Raw genomic sequence first — 26,769 nt, 5'->3', positions numbered from 1 at the left:
ATTTACCCAGAGTATATTCAATTAAAAGTAGTTATTGATAGATAAAACACATGGTATTAATAGTACCACAGGTACTGAGACACATACTACCACCACCACTGTGATCTCCTTCCCATTACATGTGCATGTACCAGGATCCCTTGCATAGCCCGTCTTGTTCATGTTTCTGCTTAAGTATCTTAGTTCTCTATCTGGCCAAAGGCAGGCGTTTCTGAGAGCAGCTGCATTTTCCCCCACTGTGAATCTGCTATTCTCTTGGCAGCCCATGGGAAAGCATCTCAGGCAAGCCACGTATTATAAAAGAGAAAGTTACCAAACTTTCCTGCACGTACTTCCTCCGTAATTTTCGGTAACAGTTCTTAGAACAGCGCTAAAGAAGAAACTAATCAAGCGCCCAAGGAAATAAATCGATAAAAAGCAAAGGGCAAGGAGCCTGTCGTTTTATTTTAAAAAAAAATGCATCACTCAAAAAATTTGCTGAAGTCGCGAGAACCAAGAAGCGCCCATCCTCAACAACGTCTTTCTCGGCGTCACGTTCCAATCCACGTGTCAGAAAGTTCTAAAACGTATACATGGATTGGCTGATTTTCGATGACTGTCGTTTCTGATTGGCTTAAATTGTTGACTTTGTGTGTCTCCTGAATACGGCTACATTGGCGCCATTAATCATTGGCCAACTCATGTATGCAGGCTTTAGATTGGTTGCTATGCGGCTGAGCTTCTTATTAGGGTTGTGCTGTAGCCATGTCGGCCGCTTTGCTGGAGATGGAGATGGTGGGAGCGGGAGCATTACCGGTTGGGCCTCGGCCGCGGCCGCTGCTTCTTCTTGGTCCTCCCGGCTCTGGTCGTTCAGCACTGTTGTTCCGCGCAGCGCTAGCAGGTGCTTCCATTGTCTCCTCGGCTCGCGTGTTGTTTTTGGCACCGCGGCCCCTGGACCGGCTTCCAGGCGGGAAAGCAGCTGGAGGAGGAGCAATCCAGGTGTGAATGAAACGAGTGTAGGCTTTGCAGTTCTCTGGGACTCCAGAAAGCCAACATGTTTTCTCTATGTTGATTAATACATTGCAGAAAATTTGGAAAAATATTATTGGGAAGGAAAATAATTTCAGTTGTATTTCAGAAAAATATTTATAGACTTAAATGGGCCCATGGGTCTCAAATGATTAATACATAGAATGATGTTGAACATCTGTAGGGATAAATGCACATTTTCTGTCATTAGCCTGCTATGGGGATGGGTATTTATTGCAAGATGTAAATTGTGGGTTTCAGCTTTTCAGCATCTACCATGATTAAGGGAAAGTGTTTTTACAAAGGCTATCTTGATATCTATCATGACTTTGTGCCTAGCACCCTTGGTCACTAATGTGTTGTTGGTTTTTTTTGTCTCAAGAATATCCATTTCCTGTACCCATCTTCCTTCCAGGAGCTACTTCAACTGTTGGCCTCCTTGCACCAAACCCTACCTAATAGCCCCTCCATGATTGTGCTGGACGATTTGGAAGAATACCTGAACAGTTGTTCCAGTGCCTGTACAGCAGCCCAGTTTGTAGCCTTGTTACTGGACACATCTAATCATTTCACTCAGAAATGTAGTCATTTGTCTGTGGGTTGCCAACTGATTGTTTCCATGAGGTTTCTGGGAGAAGCTGGGGAAGAAGCAGAACATTTCTCAGCCATTGAACGCTACTTCCCAGCAAAACTGTGGCTGCATCCAGACACTGGGAAAGATGGTGGTTTAGATAACCAAAGTTTAACCAGGCTGATTAGGGCACAACTCTTCCAGCCAGGAACAAAGGATCAAGAATGGATGGTGAAATTTGATGCACAAGGTAGCATGACAATTTCTCTATTGCCATGCAAAAATGAAACTGAGAATGAAAGAGTTTCTGAAAATAGGCTTTCTGATTCTTTGGTACCACAAGTTGATAACTACTCTGCCTAGCTCCCATACTTAAGGACTTCTGGACAATCCTTTGATCTACAGCAAACATACCTTCCATTAATACTGAATGTGATTTATTTTTTTTAATCAAAGTTTGGGTTTTTCATTTAGACTGAACTGGCAAGTTGACCATTAAAAGAAGTTTAATCAATTTTAGTGTTGCACAAAGCTGGAGGTAGCTTGTATGCTATTTGGTCAGTTAAGAGTATTCTCTGCAGTGTGATTTCTCTGGAAGGGGTGGTGGCTTGGGCTGTTCCAGTTTCTTCTCATTGATATGGATTTGTTAGCCCTTGGAAGAAAGGAGGAGGTCCCATAATAGAGTATACTCTGCACAGTAATTGTCCTAAGTTCCCTTGGGAAGCTATGTAGGAGAAGCCTTCTAAAATATCTACTTGGAGAGTGTCAAAAGGGCTTTTCGGCACTTAGGCCTTCAGCTGCTATTTACAAATTGACTGGAAATGAAACCAGATTAAGGAATCCCTTTTCAGAATTCAGCCCCAGTCTTTGCTTTGGCTAAAGTGATGGCCTGATATTCATTGTGCATTATGTTTACATGGATCCTGATCAGTGGATTTTCCTGCTTATCTCCACTGAATCAATAAAAAGGCCATCCCTTTCATTACTCTATTAGTGAACTTGTAAAAATACTTTTAATGCCACAATTTCCAAACACAAACATACTTAAAATGCAGCTTTTGCTGCTGTTCTGGTGAATTTGTGAAAAAAAATGGCAGTGAAAGACAATGACTAGACAGGCAAGGATCTTCCATTAGCCAATGGAAGTGGAGGGAACTGTCTGCAGTGAGATGGGACATAGCAATCAAGCCAGGCAAAACCACTTGAGCTGGCTCAAGATAGAAAACCTTTAGTGTCAGTTTCGAATGGAACCTTGCAGAAGCCATTTCTCTATTCGTCAATTGCTACACAGAGTGGAGAGGGGGAAGAAGGAGGAAATATGTTGCTAGACAAAACACTTTCATGGAAACCAAGGTCATCTCTACAGGTGGTGAACAGAGACAGGGAGGAGTGCCTGGAGAGCCCACCAATTAACCTAATTGGCCAACATAACCTGTGACTTTTGGGGAGGAGCTATTTCCTATTATACTGAAACTGCAGGAAACATTTAGAGTTGGTTTTCCATTTGAATGTGCCAATACGATGTACCCAATAAAGAAGTTCTTAGAGGAAGACCTTAGCCTCAGAATTCTGATTTGCTTGGGTTCATTAGGCGGGATCATGACATTAAGTTTGAAGTAAAGAGGAAAAAGATGAGCAGAGATTACTTTTAAGAAATGGGGCAAGGTCGTCATGCACTCCTAGAGCAAGACTCTCCAAACCCTTCAATCCCTTTCAGATGATTCATTGATCCCCAATTATATGAAAATAATAAATGCAGTACTATTACTTTAATAGCACTACAATATACCCTTAGATAGTTCCATTGACCTTTTGGAGTTGATATTGCTCACTTTGAGGAACCCTGCCTTGGAGGAATGGCATTGCTATAGCTGTCCCCATCTAAAACTACCATTTGTACTTATGGATAAGCCCATCTATGGATAAGCTGAGTCTTGGATTTTTAACCAAAATACCATGAACAATATGCCACTGCAGTTAACTGCCCTGCATTTCTCATGGTATTTTGATTAAAAACCAGAATCTGCTTATCTGCAGATAAGTATGGGAATATAGGTACTTTAAAAAAGTAATTAAATTTATAATTGCCATCTGTAAACCACCCCAGTCACTTACCATGCCTAAATTTGATTGATAAAAATACAAGTGCATCCTTGAATAAGTTGAATCCAAATCGGGTATGTTTGGCGCCTAAAATTTTCAGCTTATCCACAAGAATATGTGGTGGGATAGGCTTCTGCCTGTACTAGATAAATGGCAGAGAGGTTCCAGGGCTGGGTATCCACCTGTTCTTAATTCAGGCCCAGAGAATTTGTGGCCTAGCTGTGGAAGGCAGTGTCTTCACCCTAAGGCTAGATCTAAGAGACCAGCAGAATGGACTTGCAAAGAGTGTGGATATTATTTCCAAGGGCCCATGTGTAGTCACCACATTGTTTTACCCCTTTCACGATCCCCGCCTGGTAAAAGACCTCCCCAAGTTCTAGGCTGAAAGTCATATCTTGGCTGTCATCCAATATCGGCCAGCAGAGCTGAAAAGCTGCATCCCTGATAGTGGCTGCAAAGAGACTTCTGTTACATTGATAGAAACTATCATTACCATTAAGCAAGGCCAAGCCCTGGACTCGAGCGTGCTGTTCAAAGGGTGTGAGGTTAGATGTAACAGTTTGTGAGTGTAAGATCAGAACCTGAAGTCTTCAGAGACTGCCTATTCTCTCGCCTTCCTGTGTGCTTTTTACAAGATTGAATGAAAACCTGTGAAATTAGGGAGACGACTTCCGGTATCCAGCGGCAACGGACGTCTGGAAGGCTTCTCCTGCCTCCAGCGCCCGAATCCGGCCGCCGCCGAGGCCCTCAGGGGCCAGGTGTTCCGAAAAGGACACCTGCCGCACGGACGGCTCGCCAGGGGTCTCCCAGCCGACATACAGGACTGTGGGGACCCGATGCTGGCGTCCTAGGCTCGGCGGGGTTCGAGGCCACAGGCGCGGCCATTATTTTGGTGTCGCCTGGGCGCTGTGCCCGTGACACGGGGCATTGGATTTATAACTGCAGCAGCCTGGTGGTGAACAGGGCACGGAGAAGAATTGAGGAGGAGAAGGAAGGGAATATCGGTGGCGTGGTGGAGTGCTCCGAGTGCGGGGGTTTCTCTCCCTGCGGTTGGAAGAACACGAGTTATTCTGGAGAGGAGAACTTAAAATAAGAAGATTACCGGTTTTGTGGAGCTCTGGAGAGAAGAGGTGATGGAGAAATTTAGGAGGGAAGGTTTGAGGCCCCCCCTCCTTCTGGGGAACAGTGGTGGCGTCCAGCTTCCTCCTTCACTATGAGAATTTTGATGACATCACTTCCCTTCGGCTTCCTGGTTGACTAACTGTACTCTGGACTCGTTGCTCCTGTGAGTGCCCCCTGGTGGATCCGGAGGAAATTACAAGGATACTGTGCTTGCCTGAGGATTTTAAAAATTTTTTTTAAATGGCAAAAGGTCAGAGACCAACTGCTGGAGAAATGGAGAGAATTTTGGAAAAGTTATCTAATATGGACAAGAAATTGGATGAAATAAGAGCAGAAATTGTGACTATCCAAAAGGATTTAAAGGATACTCAACAAGTTTCAGCAGAAAACAAGCAGAAAGTGGAAGGTTTGGAGGGCGAGATGCGGGCAGTGCAGAAAAGAGAGGAGACGACAGGCAATGCTGTGCTTGGACTACAGATGGATAAAATGTCTTATTTCCTTAGGTTTCAAAATTTGGAAGAAGTGGACCAAGAAGACTTGAGAGATGTTGTGACTAAATTGTTGGGAGAATTTCTTGGGAGAGGTGTTGATTTCATGAATTGGGATGTGGATCGAGTTTATAGAGTTAATTCGCAATATGCACGCACGCATGCAGTTCCTAGAGAGGTTCATGTCAAATTTGTGAGAAGAGGCGAGAGATGAAATTCTTAGAAAACATAGGAGTGGGGCACTGATTTACAGGGGCAGGAGATAGCCATTCTGAGGCAGATTCCCAGACAGGTGCGTGAAAAAGAAAGAAATATTATTTTTGTCAAGCAAATTGTACCAGAAGGAGTGGGCTTCAGATGGCTGATGCCAGAGGATTGATGATTTTCCGGGAGGCATTACGAAAAAATCAGTACAATTGCGGAGGCTACGGCCTATGTGGAGGAACACAAAGCCCTCCTGGAATCAGATGACCCAGGAATTGAAGAAGGGAGGTTATAGATCATGGGGAGGAAGCGGCTGCCGCTGTTGCGGCCCTGGAGTTGGGTCAGGCTGAACCCAGAGTTCTGAGATCTAAAACTAGGAAGTGATAAAGATATTTGGGATTGTGTTGGTTTTCCTTACTCTCTTTTGTACGATATTCTGTTTATTCTTGACTCTTCTTTATTACGTATTTAAAATTTGTAAACTTAGCTACTTCGTGTCACCTGCTTGCCATATGGCTGTTGTATGTGTTAAAAAATTTGAGTAAAATTCTTATTTTAGATAAGAAAAATGAAAATTTACCATACCTGAAATGTATTTGTATAAACCTTTTTTGACTAATAAAAACTTTTTGAATATAAAAAAAAAAAAAAAAAAAAAACCTGTGAAATTAGAATGTGCCAGCAAGGAGTTGCTTTCACTGAGTTCCAGCAGATTTGACAATACTAGCAAGGCTGTGGAGATTATTTGGGGAGATAAAATGGGGATGGAATTGATCTTAGCATTCTCTTCTAATTGAGTAAAGTTAAAATGTGTGGAGTTTGACTTGCAGAATTCTCCAGCCAGCATGAGGCTGGGCTATGTCAATAGGTGTGTGTGTGTGTGTGTGTGTGTACACACATCTTCCAGTGGACTGGTGACATTTTAAGATGGCTCCATATCTACTCTCTCGTGCCAGGTAATGTATATTTTTAATATGGATTGTTCTTATATTTTTAATAATGTGTCAGGTCTGCCATCTTCGGCTTGGCATCTTGCTGGCATCTTGCCATTCAAGGGTAGGTGGGAGGGGGCACAGGGAGAGCAAATGGGCAATAAACATGTATGGGGATGTGATGAGAAGTAGGGAGGGGGACAAAGACCAGGGAAGTGGGGAACCAGCTTGTTCCAGCGCTCAAGGTCACACAACCTGAGATTGGAACCCAAACATCCTAGCGTTTCTCAAAACACCTTTGCAGCTCTTCATAGGAGGGGAAATCTTTGTAACTTTTTTGTGTCGGCAATTTAATTCTAGCTTGACTTTACAGCAGCCAGCAGCCTTTAGGAAAAGGATCTTTCACTTCACCCAAAAGGAGTTGAAGATCTTTTTCTCCTAAGGGACCGGACTAGGTCAGGTCAGTGCAGAGAAGAGCAACTAGGATGATTAGGGGATTGGAGACTAAAACATACAAAGAATGGTTACAGAAACTGGACATAGCTAGTCTAGTGAAGAGACGGAGCAGGGGAAACATGATAGCAGTGTTCCAATATTTGAGGGGCTGCCACAGAGGTCAAACTATTTTCCAAGGCACCTGAAGGGCAGACAAGGAATAATGGATGGAAACTGATCAAGGAGAGATTCAACCTAGAAAAAGGAGAATTTTTCTGACAGTGAGAACAATCAACCAATGGAACAGAAGTTGCCTTCGGAAGTTGTGGGAGCTTCATCACTGGAGGCTTTCAAGAAGAGATTGCACTGCCATTTGTTGGAAATGGTGTAGGGTCTCCTGCTCGGGTGTGGTGTATGTGTGTGTGGACTAGATGACCTAAAAGATCCCTTCCAACTCTGTTAATCAGGTCTGACATTATGTTTATTTTAAAATATTGATTTATTTAATTTTTTTTGCTGCCCAATGTCAGTTGGGTGAGATGGGCAGCTACATGAATTTGCTAAATAATTATGACCATTGGCTGGGGATGATGGAAGTAGTTCAGCATGTACAGAAATAGGGTTTTGATCAAGGGGCTTTGTTAAGGGAGATGGATATGGCACCTTGAAGATAAAATCCTCCACTTCCTGTACTGGCAGGGAAGATTTAATTCCCCACCCCATTTGCATATTATTTTTTTGCTTGATAGAAATCTGGGCTTATGCCCATGATTTAAGGGAATTCCTGTGACTAAGGGGCTGCAGATTTTGCACCCTTGCCCTTTGGGTGGACAGCCTGCAGCAAATAGGCTATGTGACCACTGTATTATGGCATAGAAATTGCCAGTCCCTCTGTGATTCCCCAACAAAGTCTTATGAACTGAGACCATCTGACCAAGGATATGTGTATGTGCCATTCTTTGTATTTTTTGTGGTGGCACAGTGGTTAGAATTGCAAGCTAACTCACTGCCAGGAGTTCAGTTCTGATCGGCATTCATCCTTCCATCCTTCCGTGGTCGGTAAAATGGGGACCCAGCTTGTTGGGAGCAAAATGCAGATTCTGTAAACTGCTTAGCACTTTAAAATGGAATATACGTCTAAGTGCTATTGCTTTGTATGTCCCTTAGTACGGTTCTCAGCTGGTAATGGATGTGACTCTCACAGCTGAAAAGATGGCCTGTCTACTGTATCTGGTTAAAGAAATCTTAACTACAGCCATCTGTTTCAACTACCACCTTAAACTGGCTTATTTAGTGTCTGGGTTTGCCCAATACCTTGAACTATATAGTTTATCAAAAAAATAAAAAAAAATAAAGACTACGTTCACACATCACTAAGCCATTACTAAGTAGCCCACAATCAATGCAGATCAAAGGTCTGTTCCTGACTGGTTAGAGCCATAAATGTAAGTATCCCATTAGATAAAATTGCCCAAACTCCTGGACTGTAGATAAGTTTGGGAAAGGTGCTTTTTTGATGGTACTTCTGTACCATCTCCAAGAAATTGTATTGTTTTGTCCACAAGATCACCTGGGGTAGGATTTGACTCGAACAAAATCTTCCTCTTTTTGTTTTAATCCTGCAACCTGGACTACTGAGGGTCTGATACAGTGCTGAGCTCCACATTGATTCAAAAGGCAAAAGAAAGCCTCACATGTTCATCAGCTATGTGATGCAAATCAAATTTAACCATATGAAGTAATAAGGGCTTGGAGAAGGAATGAGAAAGCACTGTAACAAATGTAAGATGATAAAGTTGTATCCTCTTTCAATTCTCAAGTCAGTTAGCATACAAGGACCTTTATTTATTTTTAAAGATCTAAGTTAAACATACACACATTTCCAGTTTAAATTACCATAATAATTACAAAAAATACTATGTAGGCATGTCAATGACACTTAAATTAAAGTCTTGGTCTGAAACACCTGTGATTTCAATCCATTGTGCTGATTTTGAAGGAACTCAACACAAGGGACTTGCCAAGAGGAGCATGAGCATCGCAAGTCATCCTTACCAGAACAAATAACAGTAATTTTCTATACAATCCATGCACAGTGACAGTAAACAGCTGGTGGAATACCAAAGCAGTGCTCTAAAAATCTGATAATTGGGTCATCTTGTCTATCAGATATTTCTTTAGCATTTTAGCCAGTTTTTGTAGATGGGGAAGGAAAAGCCATTGAGTGAATTGCAGTTGAATTGAGACTCCAGACATCCTGAATTTGTAAGAATCCTTGCTTCAGTCTCTGAATTTTGCTCCTTTCCTGGTGCTCGAAAAATCCTGCAATTTCCTGGCCCAGGCCCAGTTGGTATATTTAAAACATTTGTTTTTATAAAAGATCATGAAAATAGATTTTTCATTTTTTTAAAAAAAAGGTAGTCTCGCCCAAGAACTTAGGCACAGACAGAATCAAAGAAAACTGTTCATTCCTCTGCTTACTCTTTCAGGTGACATAAAGAGAACATCATCCAATCTCGATAGGGAGTATTAGTTACAGCTGGCTGGAAAGCTGCTACCCTATGCTTCCCCCCCCCCCCATGCCTCTTAAGTTTAACAACTTCATAGGTTTGTTTCTATGAGCACAAGGTCGTGGTCAAAAGTAATGCCAATAGTTTCAGTGCATAATCATGCTGGCAATTTTATCCAGTCTTCCCCATCCCTTTTGTAAACCACTTTTCCTCCTATAGAAGCAGCTTGACCAGACAGAGCTGTTGTGGTGATCCATGGCTTTCCCACTACTGCAGCTTTTTCTCCTGGGAGGAGCAAACATGGTACAGGACAGCTGGGCGTACCTTTTCTGCTTCAGTTCTTCTGGTTTTTGACGGGTTCCATGCTTGTCAAAGCTATGAACATTCAATGTAGGTAGGCAGAAAAGGTGGCGGTGGCGGTGGCGGTGCCCTATCACAGAGGTTGGTGTAAAGACTGGTGGGGCCAGCAGTGGAGTCCACCAGGCTGTAGTCAGCAGAGATCCCTGAGTCGGAGACCATCTGGTAGTTGCTTTTGAACTGAAGTTCTGCCTGGTGACCTTGTGGAGAGAGACTTTTGGAACTGGGATCAAACACAGTGTACTCAAAGCTAGAAGAAGCTTGGCTGGGTTCTGTAATTCTTTCTTCTTCAGCCAGCACCAGGTCTGAATCCTCGCTGCTGTGCCTACCCAGCAAAAATGGGGAGCCGTTTCCTCCTAAGCAGCATGGCATCACATTTTTATCCAGTACTAGGTAATCATCCAGGGACAGTTCTGGAGCATAAGGGAGCTCCACTAAAGAGCAGCGCTTGGGGGGAAGGGGAGGAGGAAGGGGAGGGTTGTCCACTTTGTGGCTATCACATTCGGATAATAGTTCCACCAAAAATGGCTGCTCCTCCAGATAGTGGGTATTCTGGCTCCACCATGGGTACGTGCTCTGATGGCCCAACCACAACTGCAAAAAAGGAAAATGTCTGTGTCAAGGAATAGGATGTGGAACATTCCCTTCTCTCCCTCTTTTGAATTAATTTATTTACCAGTGTCTTCGTATTTCCTTTTTCTGTATCCCATTATATCAATTTCTTTGGTTTTTCACTTTCTTGCATAAGCATACACGTTTTCAAACATTTTATATCAATCTAGCTTTGTACAGCTGGTTAATAGCGATAATGAGAATATGTTGAATCCTGAACATTCAACAGAGCTCCTAAGTCCCACCTTCATTTTCCTATAGGGTGCCAATATTTATTTTTCATTAGGATTCTTTGGCCCCACAGGCATGCATGTCAAACAGGTGGCCAGGATGAAAATACGTAATGTCTTACCCCTATGCCTATCATTAACAGATCTCATTTTAAATAGCTTTCACTGTCTTTTATGTCTGTTCTAATAGCTCATTAATGGCTTATCGAATAAGTTGTCAATTATTGCTGAAAAGTTTCAAATGCTTCAGATTTACAATTCTTTTTAGATAGTCTGGATCAGACTATTCTTATTCTGTATATTAATCAAGTATTTGCACATGCTTTAATGGGCTTTATTTTTCAGATATGGTCCTTGTTTTCTAGTGAATCTGGATCCCAATTTGGATAATGGGACATTAGGAGAAATGTGTTTTAAAACTATTGTTAGTCCTTGTCATTTTTCAGATTCCCATACAAAGGGAATATATTTTATGAGTGTACAGTTTCACTTCAATGCGCTGGCATACAAATGCATGCATATGAACATATATTTTAATGTAGTTTTTCATCAGTCAACAAAATGGACAAGATAGTGCTCTCTACATGTTGGAGGATTTTTCATAACATTCTAATGCCATATGGATCAATTCTAGTGCTTAAATTTCCAAATTCCTTGCCCCATTTAAATTCTTTTAAATGCTTATTCCTAATTGTCCTTTTTGATACCCTCTAATTGAAACTGTTTGGCCACCAAGTGTTCCTTCATTTGGAATTAAGAATGTAACTTGAGTGCTCTTAAGAACACCACTATAGTGATCTTTGCTTTAGTGAGACTAGGAGGAAATAGATTAGGAAGGGGAGGCAGAACAATACCTGGAAGTTGCCTTTGTAGATGGTGAAAAGGTCTTTGAATTCATGCTCTGGGGAGGGTATGACAGGCCAGATCTTCTTTTTCAAAAATCTGGTGAAAAATAGTAGGACAGAAGAATACTATTTAAAACAAATATAAAAGCACTTCTCCCCACCCTTCATGCTTAGTATAGGTAATCTACGACATACAACCAGTCATTTAGTGACCATTTGAAGTTACAATGATATTGGGGGGGAAATGACCATTTTTTACACTTAAGACCATTGTAGCATCCCCATGGTCATCTGATCAAAATTTGGGCACTTGGTAACCATGTATTTAAAACAGTTTCACTGTTCTGGGGTCGTGTGATCACCATTTACAACCTTCCCAGTAGTTTCTAACAAGCAAAGTCATTGGAAAAACTTAATGACTATGTGACTCACTTAACAACTGTAGTGGTTCACTTAAGAACTATGGCAAAGATGGTCATAAAATAGGGCAAAACTCACTTAACAACTACCTTACTTAGCAACTGAAATTTTGGGCTCAACCGTGGTCATAAGTCAAGGGTACCTGTACTAAGCTAAGTCTAGAAATGCTCTTATATTGCCTCAATCCATAACTCTGGAATAAAGAAGGAGAATATCCATTTGATTGATTTCAATGGGAGAATAACACTGGTTTCTCAATATGACAGAGCTGTACCTTCGGTTAGACATTAGGGTGATGAAAGCCAAAAGCAAGATAATCACAATTAAAATGGCAGAGAGGATCAGAATGAGTGGGTCCAGATCTGCAAGAAAGAAAATCAGATTAGGCTATGTAAAGTTACTCTAAAAAGGTTATATTTCTTAATGAACTATCTTCACTGGAAGGACCTGACCACATTATAAAACTACAGTTTTGATTAGATAATAGCTAGTGAAGAAATTGCATAAACTGAAGTAGCAGCAAATTTTGAAAGATGATCCACCAATATATACTGATACTTTTTCTGGATTGTAATCAACTATATAGTTTTTCGAAAGCGAACTATGATGATTAAATACCGAAAATTAACTAAAACTCTATTTTAATTGACTCACCATGTTAGAATCTGTGGAATCAAGTTGTGGTGATGGTGGTTATCACTGCATTTTAAATAGTAAAATTCATGCTCAAAATGTATTTTTCTGTGACACCATCATTCCTAATGTCTTCCTGAAGGTTGTAATTGAACTGGTAGTGTGAATGAATAAACCTTTTGGATCAAATAGTGAAGCAAATATGTTTTTAAAGTGCATTTCTCAAAGTGTGTGTGTGTGTGTGTATTTATACAGTGCATTCAGAAAGTATTCAGACCCCCTTCACTGTCAATTTTGTTATGCTGCAGCCTGATTCTACAGTTGTTGAAATCCATTTTTTTCTCCAATTAACAGGTATATAATTTGGCATTAATTCATATTTAATGCCAAATTCTAACAAAATATTAATAGTGTGGTAAAAGTGCAATCCTTGCCTCTGGATTAAAGTATTATTCTTCTGGAAATCTTTCATAGTATTTAATTTTGGCAGAAAGTTCAGTGTACATGCCAATAAACAAATAGCAAGAAAGATGCAATACAGGAATACACTGGCAGAGGCACACTTTGGTTATTCTAAATAAATAAATGGACCAAGATTAGAAGAATTTGGGAGCTCTGGGGCTCGGAGAAAGATTCTGGAGCAAAGTTGTTCGATCTCTTTTCAAGCTGAAAAATGTTTTGATTCGTTTAATATTTGGAACCACTCATCAAGAGGCAGAGCTCGAATGATAGAAAAATTGCAATAAAACAAAATATGTGCTTTAATTCCTTTATGAAAATGTATATGTTACAGCAATTTAAATTTCCAAAAATGAATGTTCCACCTACTGTATCAGAAACTACCTGCACACATAAATGTAAAAACAAATGATTTATTGTACATGTACTATGCATTTTTCCAATGTACAAAAAAATTAAAACTTGAATTCCACAATTACTTGGGAAGCTAATGTTCTAACCAGACCAATCAATGTTCAATGACTAAGATATGATTACCTTTCCCTAAAAATTATTATGCATTTCTCTGACTGCTTAAATGGCCTTTTAGGGGTTGGGTGTTTTTTTCTATTTTTTTTGTTTTTTGTTTTTGCCTGTATGGAACTCTTTCTTGCAGAACCTCATGGTTCTAGGAATCAATCTCAGTTTTAAAAATCCTACTCTGAAGAAATTATTTCATGGAAGAAATGGATGCTTCCAAGTGTAGCAGCAGAGGCAGATTTAGCTCATTTTGAAATGTGAAAAAATAAGCATTGCCATGTCAGCAATGGAATGGCCCATAGTTAATTATCTAAATGTACCACTCAAAGTACAAATGGCAGTTATGAAAATGGACTCTGAAAGAAAAGGAAAATGAGATGAAAAATGAAAGCAAATAGAGAACAGTTGAGTCATAAAAAATGATTTTGATACCTATATCCATGAGATAGTTAAAGGATAATGTATAGAAATCATAAACACTACTTTTTATATAGTGGAATAAAATTAGATAATTTATTACATTTTTAATGCTGAAAATGTTTTCAGAATATTGGTCTTTCCTTTTTCAAGCATTAATCTCTTTAATGTAGGAGAAATTTTGATTGAAACTATTAGTAACTGCTCAGTTACAAGAATATAGACTAAAAGTCACATTTCAAAGTTATTCTATTTGAATACAAGCACAAGACACAATGTCTTTATTTTCTAGAAATCTTCAGGAGTAATCTTAAAATCACTTCTAAAACAATAGGTGTAGTAAACAAAAAGTTGGTTGCTTAAAAAAAACAGCTAATAAAAGATAACATTATCTTAACAGAAATGTCTTAATAATAGCAGACAGTAAGTTTTATCTGGAGCTGGAGATGTTCATTTCAATACTGTCTTCAGGCCTTAAAATTAACAAAGATAAAACAAAAACAATCAGAATTCTGAATGTATATTGTATTACCTGTGACATAGTACAGTTGTTAAAACTACTCTCTGTTGCAATTACTGGTTTTGACTTTGCTCATATTAACAGAAAAATCATATTTATAGATGTAATAGTTTATGCAGTCTATCAAGTGCTTTCAGTCCAAATGCCTATTCTTTTAAAAGCCTGCCAATGAAGTATTGCTAAGTCCTATTGAATTTCTTCTAGCTATTGCCCCTTTAATTAATAATTTTCTGGTGAGAGTCAGGAATTGCTATTTTCTTTATCTAGCCAGAGCAATATAGCATCAGTCTATGTAGCATCATGTCTCTACACTGAGTCAGGAAAATAAAAGTCTTTATAGCTGTACTGCAGAAGAACACATCCTTCTTTTGAAATTTCATGTCACTGTCCTATGCATAGCTTAGGCAACAGTCTTACAAACGAGTTTGACAGAAAACCTTGTTGGCAATGAAAAGATTAGGAAACTAGCCAAGAACCTTGCATGAAATTGTGTTGCATCCAAAAATCCTCTTAAATATACCGGTATGTTTTGTTTTGTATTACCTTATTATTTTCTTGAACACACTTAAGAATTTTTTATGTATGCCATCAAATTTCCCTGACAGAGAGAACATGTTTCTCTCTGAGGTCTTAAATACTCAGTATTTTTTTTTTATTGAGGCATTATCTTTAGTTAATTGAACTCATTTGTAGGCAAAAAAAAAATCACATAAAACCATGAAGTTAATTCACACAGGCATCTAATATATCTAATATCTTTATGCATGAAGATTTGTAAAGCTATTGCTTGACAAATCTATCTGAACTTGGCCCAGACAGAACGGTACAATTCTTACTGAAGGTCCTTCTGAATGAGTTCCCTGGGGAGCAAATATTTATGACCTTGCAACTTGAATACCATCTACTGGGGATTCTCAAACTTTGCAGTGCCATAACCACCTAAAAAATAAAAGATAATTAAATCCCTATGAGGATTTAATTGGGGCTAGGTCAGGCAAAAAAGAATATGCTACTTACTGAAAGATACACATCCTTTTCTTGAATTAAGCTTGCTGTTTATTAGCACTATTGGTCAATTGATTACCTTAGTTTTTCTCTTACAACCCACCCATTTCAAGATAGAATAGTGGTGGCAAACCTTTTACTCACCGAGAGCTAAACAGGTACATGCTGCGCGTGTCCACGTGCTATCTGTGCTAATTCACATGGCTACCCCATGCACTGCGTGTGCAATCACACCATCTGCGCATGCACACGGTTTTCACACTTGCAATGCAGGTGCATGAACGCTGTCTACACATGTGCACACTGCATACAAGTACTCTCATGTGCATGCACAAATACGTGTGCATGCGCAGGAGAGCTCTGAAGATCAGCTGGGTCCCCTGAATTGTGCGCATGCAGCTGGGGCACACGCACATGTGCAGCTGCAGGTGAGTTGGGCAACAGCTCGCGTGCCCAGAAAGATGGCTTTGCATGCCACCTCGGGCATGCGTGCCATAGGTTCGCCATCACAGTAGTAGAAAATTAAAACAGTGGATAAAAAATACAGATGTCCACTATAGTGTATTTGTACAAACTCTCCAAAGACTATGAATATTACATGCCATGCCATAACTGGCAGGAAGCCATCCCATCAATTTGTGGATGATGGTGACTGAGACTTGCTGATTGAGACTTGGTCTGACAAATGACTAGATATACAAATGCAGCATGTCTCACATGTAGATGACTTTGTGCCACAGCTCAGCCTGATTCTTTTGTTTTCATTGGAGATTTTCTATGCTTTAATTCACTGCATGTCGTCTCTAACTTAAAACCATTTATTTAGTGACCATTTGAAGTTACAATGGCACTAAAAAGTGTCTTATGACAGGTCCTCACACTTATGACAACATAGCATCCCTATAGCCATACATTGGGAGCTTGGTTACTGGCATGTATTTGCAATGGTTGCAGTGTCTTGGAGTCATCGCCATTTGCAACCTTTCTGGACAGTTTCTAACAAGCCAGTGAGGGTAGCCAGTCAATGAGGGTAGCCAGTTCACTTAACAAAAATGTGATCCATTTAACACCTACAGTGTTTAGCAGTTGTTAGCAACCATAGCAAAAAGGTTGTTAAAGCAGGCATGACTCACTTAACAACTACCTTGCTCAGCAACAGAAATGGTCCCAACTGTGGTTATAAGTCAAGGGTTACCTGTAATACTCTCATCCATATTAACCTGTACCAGTGGGACTTCCTCTGTTGCATGATGTTCTAATCTTGATGAGATTATGAAGTCTCTTTGCTCTTCCTTTCTATTTTATCTTGTGCTATGTATTGTTTTACTATAGTTTATTCCATACCTCTTTTACTCTGGTTTTTGTTTTATGTGACATTTACACTGTCCTTCCTGGGTTTGGTAACAGTTTCTGCATGTTTCTTTTCTTTTTATTGAGCTTATCATTGACTATAATTAAAGTTCATTTGATGGTATGTTAAACCTAATTCCATGTAGTAGGGCAATTATATATATACATACATACACACACACACACACACACACACACACATATATAAGAAAAAGAGGCTTAGAATCAGAATCACTTGAATTATTAGTACCGCTCTATAAAACTTTAGTAAGACCACACCTGAAATACACATCCAGTTTTGGTCCTCACATTACAAACATAGTGTTGAGACTTTGGGAAAAATGCAAACGAGCAACTAAGATTATTAAAGGCCTGGAGACTAAAACATATGGTTGCAGAAATTGGCTATGGCCAGTCTAGAGAAAAGAAGGACTAGGGGGGACTAGCAGTATTCCAGTATTTGAGGGGCTGCCACAAAGAAGAAGGGGTCAACTTATTTCCCAAAGCACCAGAGAGCAGGACAAGAAACGATGGATGGAAATTAATCAAGGACAGTAGCAACTTGGAATTAAGGAGACACTTCCTAACAGTAAGGACAATTAACCAGTGGAACAGCTTGCCTTCAGAGATTGTGGGTACTTCATCACTAGAGGTTTTAAGAAAAGACTGGACAACCACCTATCTGAAATGGTATAGGCTGCTTGAATTGGACTAGAAGACCTCCAAGGCCCCTTCCAACTCTGATTGATTGAGGATTTTTTTAAAAAACCCACATAGTTTATCCAATTCCTGTCTCCCCAGAGCTTTCAGCCCTCTGTGAAAAGACATGTAGTACTCTCTGTTTTTTTATTATTATTATTTACATTTATATCCCGCCCTTCTCCGAAGACTCAGGGCGGCTTACATTGTGTAAGGTAAGGTTAATACCAAAAGGGAGGGAAAGGTTTTTGGTTCCTTACCCCTGAAACAGGAGGTTGGTTACCACATAGTTTGTATTTTTGTATATTTTTCCATTCTAGAGAATGAACAAATAAAGGGAGAGGATCTGGTAGATAGTCTCACCAATGAAAAGTATAAGAAAAATGCATATTCATTGACATAGCAATGGAGGGAAAAGCTGGTCTTATCCGAATGCAGGGAATGGAAAGCTTATCGGTGTTGACCACTGGACCACTGTGCAGCACAGGTCTAGGTATTACGTCCTTCAAGAGAAGAAATGTAGGGCTCAGCTACTGTGTGTCTAGTTAGTAAGTTTGCACTTGATCTGAAAGGTCAGCTTCACTGTCTGGAAATCCGCGTGATTCTAATGTTTGCCTCCAGTGGCTGAAAATGTAGCCTTGATTGTTTGAACTTCTTTTAATCAGTTTTGAATGGCATGTTGGATATATCTATATTTTGATGGCAGGGAGTATTTTGGCAATACTGATCTATGCTCCAGTTACTTTTATTTCACCTTTGGCAATACTAAAAGATTTCTTTGCCCAGCCCTTATGCAGCCAATATACCTATTTTCCCACTATTAACAAAACGCAGAAATGGCAATCCTGAGTAAGATCACAGTAGGCAAGGTTTTTATATGTCCTCTTCCTGAAATCAAAATGCAACCGAGACCAGCTGCTATTTCAGGTACTTTGTGCCTGAAATAGCAGTACAGTATCAGAAAGTAATTGATCGCAATAGAATTACAGAGAATCATAGAGAATTGAATAGTTTTGATATTCTTCCCACACCCAGATCATTTGGTTTGGGGGGGGGGGAATCTGTGTTTCTTCTTCCTGAGTTGGAGGACCTTTTTATGTTTATAGGGACCTCTATAAAAAAATAATGTATTTCTGCCATAATAGTGTGGACCCAATTATTGAGCAGAGTATAGCTATTAGTACCCCAAAATGCTTCATTGTGGGCTGATGGTATCTAGAATGTGTTTTATTACTCTGTGAGTCTTTGTGAGCTCTCTAGGAAATGGTGGCATTGGGTTGTCAACATTTAACACCACAAATAAATGGGACACTTGCCATTTGGTATTGTCATTGATACTTCCTGTGACCACTCACTCCAATAGCCATCATAGCTGACTCCATTAGGCTTGGCCCGAACAGCCAAAGTGTAGTGAGTGCCCCCTTTGAGATTTAGGAGGTAATAGGTCTGCCCACTGGTACTTTCCACCTGAGGAGAGGAGGATAAAAACTGAGTAAGGAGGAGAAAAGAAAATGCCCATGGGGGTGGTGGTTATTAGAGCCAAGAAATAAAAAGTCAGAGACTTACCCGTTGGGGTCTGTAGCCCTCAGGGGAGACAGTCACTTCATATCGGATATTGTTTTCCATGTATGCAAAGGGGGGTGATTGCCAGCTCACATTCAGCTGCCCAGAGGACTCCATAAACTGCACTGTCAGGTTAGAGGGGGGGTCCAGGAAAACTTGGGACAAAGAAAAAAGAGGGTGAGAACAGGCAAGCAACCTTCATTTCTCCAGTTCAGCAGATACATCAGGCAGTGGCCCTGCAGTTCCTATTTCCCATCTAGGACAGACCACAATTTCTAGATGCATTTCCTCAAATAATGTCACTCTAACATTCCTCTGTAACACAGATAAGCTATTTAGGACAATGAGAAGCTCAGGACACCTTCATGGGTCATGTTGTCATGCTGAACATGGATGTCTTGTGACCAAAACATAACAAAATAAATCCAAAACCTTTTCTTGATAAGGAGACAAACAGATGGGAAGGTTTGATTTGCCTGGTTATACAATAGGTAATTACAAGCAAAATTTAAGAACTAATCCTTTGAAAGATAAAGCACTTAAAGGTGTTTCCAAATAGTCATATCATCATCTTTCAGTTATAACCCTATCATGCTTTCCAATTATTTATTCCTTTTTCTTATAACAAAAATAATCCAAGGGAAGAAAGAAGAAATAGCTGAGCTGAGGAAAAAATAAGCTCCTGGAAAAAAATTGGGAGATCCATCTAATAGAGAAATAATGCTAGAAGCTCCTGATTGCAAATAATGGGAAGCTCAGCTTGGCATTCACGTATGAGGGGGGGAAAAATTTCCTTTTCATATTCTGCACTATGTGTGTTTTTTTCCCCTTTCCATATTCTGCAGCATGTGTTTATTGTATGAGAAGAAACCTGAATAGGATGAAGCAGTTCTAGTCTTGCCACCAAGTTTTTAATGCATTGAATATGGATTCTTTCTATTTCTGGGTTAGAAAGGGATCAGACTCCAACACACATAAACATACACATAGACAGATAGACAGACAGACACATAGCCATCTGCAGAGGACTTCATATGACTTCAATAATAGAGTTCTTAATGCCTGGAATGCACTACCAGACTCTATTGTCTCTTCCCAAAATCCCCAAAGCTTTAACCAAAAACTATCTACTATCGACCTCACCCCATTCCTAAGAGGTCTGTAAGGGACGTGCATAAGAGCACAACCGTGCCTACCGTTCCTGTCCCAATGTCCCCTTCGATTGTATCCAATTTCGTATAGTTATTACATACTTATGCTTATATATATGCTTATATATTGTATAGTTATTCCATGCTTATGCTTATATATAATGTTGTGACAAATAAATAAATAAATAAATAAATAAAGACTTACCAAGTCTTTCCACATATATTGTTCTGGTGTAAAGAGTGTTGTTAGAGGACAGCCCTTCAAAGACTTTGATCTCAAGGGGGCTGAAAGCTGAGATATCCTGCCTTTGAAAGAAGCAGGTGTAGAGTGTTGTGTTCCTGGATGTGTTTTCCACAGTCAAATTACAGGACTTTAGGAAGTTGTCTTCCCTAGGTGAAATCAAGGGACAAAATAGGATTAATCTTGGGAGGAAACTATTATGAAGGGGTTTCCCCTCTCCCCCACTGTTCCCAGCAGAAGCCAGAGTCAAAGCAAGGGGATAGAATTTCCAGTCTTGAGGTTGGAAGGTTAACTGCTACTACATAATTTTTGCTATCTGGCTTTTTAAAAGCTCCCTGTCAGTATTCTTTAACTAAAGAATGGGGCTGACATCTGCAAGTATTTTAATGAGGACCTAGTTGGTTGTTTCAAATTCACATATGAACTCTTCCTCATTTTACAACTCCTGATTGGGGCTTTTCTCCTGAATCTCTAGCAAAAGATTCATCAAACTGAGACTTAGCTGACTGAAGGATGATACTAGTTTGCTCCCTATATTAAGATGAAAATAGGTCTGATGTGACAGGAAGTACAGATCACAGGAAGGGATCAGAATCACATGGGGCAAATAGTGGCTTGGTCAAGGCTAAATGGATTTAAGACAACAAAATAGCACTTGACATTCTTATTTATTTATTTTTATTTATCAAACTTCTATACCGCCCTTCTCCCGAAGGACTCAGGGCGGTGTACAGCCTTCATTTAAAACAATTAATATACATATTAAAATAACCATTAAAAAGCTTATTCAATAAAAGGCCAAATTAAAACCGTCGATTGACCATAAAAATACCCAATAAAATTACCATTAAAAGTTTAAAATTTAAATTTAGAATTTAAAAAGTCAGGCCAGTCCTGCTTGTATAAATAAATAAGTTTTCAGTTCCCGGCGGAAGGTCCGAAGGTCAGGCAATTGGCGTAGACCGGGGGGAAGTTCGTTCCAGAGAGTAGGTGCTCCCACAGAGAAGGACCTTCCCCTGGGGGCCGCCAGCCGACACTGCTTGGCGGACGGCACCCTAAGAAGACCCTCTCTGTGAGAGCGTACGGGTCGGTGGGAGGCATGTGGAAACAGCAGGCGGTCCCGTAAGTACCCACTTAAAAATGTTTTAAGAAAAACATTTAGAATGAGACCATGGCCTGAGACAGGCTAACTTTACTACAGTGTATAAACCACTTACTCAAACTTGTAATAAAAACTGTAAATGCTCTGGTTTTTTGGTTCCTTCAGAAGATCTGATATTTCCCAGAAACAGGCCAGATCTTCTAGCTGCTGGGTGAAGCACTTGGGGTTCAAGAGCTCTTCTGTCAACAGGCGTGCAACTGGATGCAAAGCAGAGAGACACAAGTTTAATGTTATTGACTGATATGGGACAGCAGGGATCATAACACAACCATCCCTATTTGATCACTGGGCAGCAAAATTGTATCTTCTGAAGGTCACACAAAAGAATGTGGGGGCGTTTGCTAATTATGCCAATCTGATATGTTCCCCCAGTTAAGTAAACTGCCAGGCAAAAACAAAACAAAACACAAACGAACAGCCCAAAATTGGTAGCATTAATTGATTTAAGTCAGAAAAAATAAGTTGGTTATTTGAAATGGAATTACTGGAAATGTAAGAAACTATGTAAGTTACAAAGATTTGTAAAAAATGAAGGAAATACCACATTATTTATTTATTTATTTATTTTATTAGATTTCTAGACCGCCCTTCTCCCGAAGGACTCAGGGCGGTGTACAGCCAAGATAAAAATAAACAATGTACAATTAAAAATAAATTAAAAAACTTATTATACAGTTAGGCCGATAAATTAAAATATATAATCTAAAAAACCCCAATTTAAAACTTAAATAACAATTAAATTTAAAATCTAAACAATTTAAGAAAGCCCCGCGCGAACAAACAAATATGTTTTCAGTTCGCGGCGAAAGGTCCGAAGGTCAGATATTTGGCGTAAACCGGGGGGAAGTTCATTCCAGAGAGTAGGAGCCCCCACAGAGAAGGATCTTCCCCTGGGGGCCGCCAGCCGACATTGTTTGGCGGACGGCACCCTGAGAAGTCCCTCTCTGTGTGAGCGTACGGGTCGGTGGGAGGCATGAGGTAACAGCAGGCGGTCCTGTAAGTACCCAGGCCCCAAGCCATGGAGCACTTTAAAGGTGGTAACCAGAACCTTGAAATGCACCCAAAAGGCAACAGGTAGCCAGTGCAGTCTGCGCAGGAGAGGTGTTACATGGGAGCTACGTGGAGCTCCCTCTATCACCCACGCAGCTGCATTCTGGACCATGAAGCCTCCGAGTGCATCTCAATGCACTTATGGCTTGTTAGGTCACATCCACATTCATCATGAGAAGTTATTTTAAAATGTCTCTAGGGACTGAAGTGTGAAAACCTAAAGAAATTCAGTCTACAAGACTGTGTCCCACAAACACATTCAGAAAGACATAAAAGGGAGGGGGATAGTTCCTGCTGTTTCTAATTCAACCCTTATTTACTATGAACTGCAATTCTGCTAATATACGATTCCAGGGAAATGCATTCCCTATATGCTTGGGAGAAAGCAGCTTAATAGCATTAAGGCTAGTGCTACTGGATACAGGCTGTAAAACACCAAACAACTACAACTACAGTATGAGGGGTTAATAGAAAGAGAAAGAAATCTCTAACAGGTTTTTGTTTCTCTCCCAGGTTGTTTAGTGGCCACCTGATCTTTGCATCTCCGCCTTGAGAGCCCTGCAGTACTGTACTGCATAGATTCCTGGTGGTACCCTTCTGTGGGTTGGACTGAAGTTGAAAACTAGTTTATACTAGCTCTACAAATACTGTTTATTGTCTTCCTTTCCAAATGTAGGTTGAACTGTGAGAATACAGTACAATAACATACAGCATACAATAGCATCCAGTGTAATACATTGTAAGGCTGGATTGAGAAATCACTTTACAGTAACCTGGTAATGCAGTCTCTTGTTAAAGTTATAAGCTGCAGATGAGTTTGGTTCAAAATCCCAATCAAAAGTCTTTTGCAGTTTGCAGGGGGTATCATAGCAAACTTTGATCTACTTAAATTCCTTCTCTTTCTGGCTGAAATAAGTTCCTAGTTGCATGACAGAGCCTTCTGCACTGGACTAAAACTAAAGAAAATAAAAGCCTTTCTGCCCAAACAGAAATTATAGCGTAGAGTCTTAGCTGTAATTTTCCTTTCTTTCAATTTCTTCAGCAATATGTATATCTCAGGGATATCTAGCAATGTATTTGGGATTCTAGCTGGTGGCAGTGGATCATTAAAACAATATATTGTTTGTCAGAATCACATGATCCACCACAATATTGTATGCATTGTAGGACTCTGCTTCCTTATGAACACATATGCCTACACACACACACACTTCTATAACAACCAACTCCATCTGACATGTGTTTCCTGAGATAAGGGACTCTGTCCCTGCTTTCTGTTCCTGCCATAGGTAAATTCATATCAACCAAAAGGCTCAGTTAAACATAGAAATGCAATAAATAAATTAATACAAATACTAAGAAATCTGCACATGGCATTTGGATTTCTTTTGGTTTTTTTACATTCCTCATGCTTTCCTGTATACAATTCTATGAAATAACCTGCATAAACATAAGTAAGAAGAGCTAATATACATGCTAGAAATTAAATAAATAAGTCCTGGTGAGTACTTTCTTTCAGGACTGCTGAACTTGCTAGCAAGATCTGATTATAATTTCTTAACCGCTCATAGCATGGGGCTATTGCTTGGGAGATGGGAGTAAACAACACGACTCCAGAGATGCAACAGAGTATGTGATAGTATTTGTGCCCCAAGTTTGCACATTGATTTCTCTAGAAGCTAGGCACTTTAGTGCTTTTTAAATGAATGGGATTTTGACAAAAGGCTTCTTTTGGGTAGCTTATTGTCTTTGAATTCAGTCTGGAGATTCACAAACCAAACACACACATGCACGCACATGCACACTGATGAAACCCCCCCCCCTAAGAAAAAGGTCAAGCACTCTTAGAGGGTATGAAGCATGGGGAGTGGAGGATTAAAAGGTGGGAATTTAAGCACAATGGGTCCATTCTAGAGAAAACAGATGTAAGAGAGAAGACTTGTGAAGAGTCTCATAGATACAGTATTTAGAAAAGTATTTGCTAGAGAGAGGACAAGACAGAACAGGATGCAGTGAGAATATCCCTTTGATTAGAAACAAGTTCTTAATTCCTTGGCAAGGAATCTGCATGCTTTGAGGCAATTTTTTCAAAGGTCTCTATGGGCAATCCCTGTGCCCTATTGCAATGCACAAGGTACTTGAAAAGAAGATGCTGAAGTAGCACATGCTCACCAGTTTAAAGAGTACCTTCATTTCCTACTGTTAGATTAACATCATATGATTTGAGGCTATTTTCAGTGGAATCTTGGGTTTAAACAAGAGAGTGTACCCTGACTGAATTATTCAACCCATGACACTTTGCAGCCTACAATGTAAACTAAAGCAGAGTGTAAAGTAACACAAAGACTTGCTTTATTAGCAGAGCTAGACCTGGCAGGATTTATTTTTTATTACAAGTCCTCGCTGGATGTTGTCATCATGAAATTAAATTGTGAAAGATCCTTTCATACACAAATGCATAGAGTGAGACAAATCGTACGTGCTTCACAATCTATGATTACATTCACTCATAATGAATTCTGGATATTTATGTAACATAGGTCATGTTCTTCTATGGTCAGAGTGAAACTCTCTTTTAAAGCAAGCATTTGCTCCATGTTATAAATTTCATATGTCTAACTGTCAATCCATGACCATATAGGTAAAATGAAAAAAAATTAGACAGCACTTTTTCTTTTATCTTTATATAAATGAATATTTTTGGATTTCAGAATTTTAAGATTACCATAGCAGGGAGAAACCATCTTGAGGTGGGAAGTATATGGTGATAATGTGCTTGGGCTCTTATACCTGCTTTTGCTGATGTATGCAACACAAGTCAAAAAATATTGTAGATGCTGCTCAGGATCTCTTGTCACTTTATGTAATGTCTCTTTGTAATCCACCCCCTCCCCCCCACTCTTGCTTAAATGGCTATAACTGAGCATTAGCCTTTTCTGACTTGATGTTCTCCCGAGAAAACATCTCTTAAAGCCTGTATGGCTTTTAGCACTGCCAGAAAAGTGCTAAGTTAAATCTGAAAGGCTGCTGCAAAGTTGCCAGCTTTGGAATATCAAAGCATCGAAGGCTTGGGTTGTGCCAGTTGGTCTCCAGGGATCATCCCTTTGATGTCACAGAGCACTGTTTATCTCTGCTCCTCAACAGAAGCATCTCTCAGAAGTTTCCTCTCTTGGCTGACTTGGATTGTTTTCCCTTCCTTCAGGTTAACTGTGGGATCTTACCTGCACAGGGAGGGATTTTTCAGGTCCATGTGGCCTTACAAGAAACTGCTCTGACTGAAAAGAGACCAAAATGTTTTCCTGCAACCTTGTTGCAGGAAACCATTTTCCAGTCTGCCAATTTTTTGGAAGTCTGGTAGCAGTTTTTCTAACTCGCGTAAAAGGCACATTTTTTCATGAGTTCCAGCTGACGTCATTCCATGCAGAGTGGCTTTTCCTCTCTTGACCCCTCGTGATTTTTGCTACATAAACTAACATGACTCTCTTCTTCCTCCTCCGTCTGCCAAAAATATATAGGCTTTCTTTGTCAATAGTAGTACAGTAAGAGAAATAAAATGACAGAGAAAGAGACTTTGGACATAATCCAGATAAAGCAGGTTATATGTGATTTGATTCAATCAATTTTGCATATGGTAACTCTCCTTTTTAAAAAAAAACCTTTCCAGTAGCAATGTTTGTCAAGCCCCAGCATGGCTGGCTGGGAGTTCTGGGAGTTGAAGTCTATATGTCTTAAAGTTGCTGAGGTTGAGAAACACTGCTCTAGCCCAATATGGACTGCATGAATTCAAACATCACATTAGACCCCTGCCAGGCTGGCCTCAGATGCCACCTCTTGACAACATGGTGCCTCTGGCTCTTCATTCCTTGACACTATCTCCTCTGCCACTGACACCCTGTGATGACACTCACCTGCTTCCCTCCCTCCCCCTTGCCCTTACTGGTCCCACTTAGCCCAGCCTGCTCAAGAAGGGTACCTTTGCTGTTGAAGTGTGCACCAAGATTCCCAGGGCCCTCCTGAAGTGAGCCAGAAGCCCAAAACACCAGGATCAAAAAGGCAGCAGTGGACCTCCAGGCCTGCTCCATGCTTTGGTGGGAGGAAGGGCAGCTGTTCTTCCAGAAAAGACTTTTCACCTGCTCTGCCAGTTGGTAACTGACTGCAGAAGC

The 26,769-nt window shown here is 40.1% G+C and overlaps 2 protein-coding genes across 4 annotated transcripts; one reads left to right on the top strand and one right to left on the bottom strand.

Moving 5' to 3' along the window:
- The first annotated feature begins 535 nt into the window (after window positions 1–535).
- SWSAP1 (SWIM-type zinc finger 7 associated protein 1) lies at window positions 536–3,535 on the top strand. 2 transcript variants are annotated; one of them, XM_058168982.1, is made up of 2 exons: window positions 536–978; window positions 1,424–3,535. In XM_058168982.1, the coding sequence occupies exons 1-2, from the start codon at window positions 745–747 to the stop codon at window positions 1,940–1,942; spliced, it is 753 nt and encodes a 250-aa protein (XP_058024965.1). In that variant the 5' UTR covers window positions 536–744; the 3' UTR covers window positions 1,943–3,535. The 2 variants fall into 2 exon arrangements, with proteins under 2 accessions (XP_058024965.1, XP_058024964.1); XM_058168981.1 differs by having other exon boundaries at window positions 542–978; window positions 1,391–3,535.
- Window positions 3,536–8,687: 5,152 nt separating this feature from the next.
- EPOR (erythropoietin receptor) lies at window positions 8,688–26,769 on the bottom strand. 2 transcript variants are annotated; one of them, XM_058171466.1, is made up of 8 exons: window positions 26,580–26,769; window positions 21,612–21,753; window positions 20,359–20,543; window positions 19,006–19,157; window positions 18,756–18,927; window positions 12,112–12,199; window positions 11,427–11,514; window positions 8,688–10,324 (listed from the first exon to the last, which is right to left on the bottom strand). In XM_058171466.1, the coding sequence occupies exons 1-8, from the start codon at window positions 26,686–26,688 to the stop codon at window positions 9,749–9,751; spliced, it is 1,512 nt and encodes a 503-aa protein (XP_058027449.1). In that variant the 5' UTR covers window positions 26,689–26,769; the 3' UTR covers window positions 8,688–9,748. The 2 variants fall into 2 exon arrangements, with proteins under 2 accessions (XP_058027449.1, XP_058027448.1); XM_058171465.1 differs by having other exon boundaries at window positions 18,756–18,906; window positions 26,580–26,766.

This window comes from Ahaetulla prasina, chromosome 2 (genome assembly GCF_028640845.1).
Source record: "Ahaetulla prasina isolate Xishuangbanna chromosome 2, ASM2864084v1, whole genome shotgun sequence".
Classification (NCBI taxonomy): domain Eukaryota; kingdom Metazoa; phylum Chordata; class Lepidosauria; order Squamata; family Colubridae; genus Ahaetulla; species Ahaetulla prasina.
This window is presented reverse-complemented; position numbering and strand designations above follow the sequence as displayed.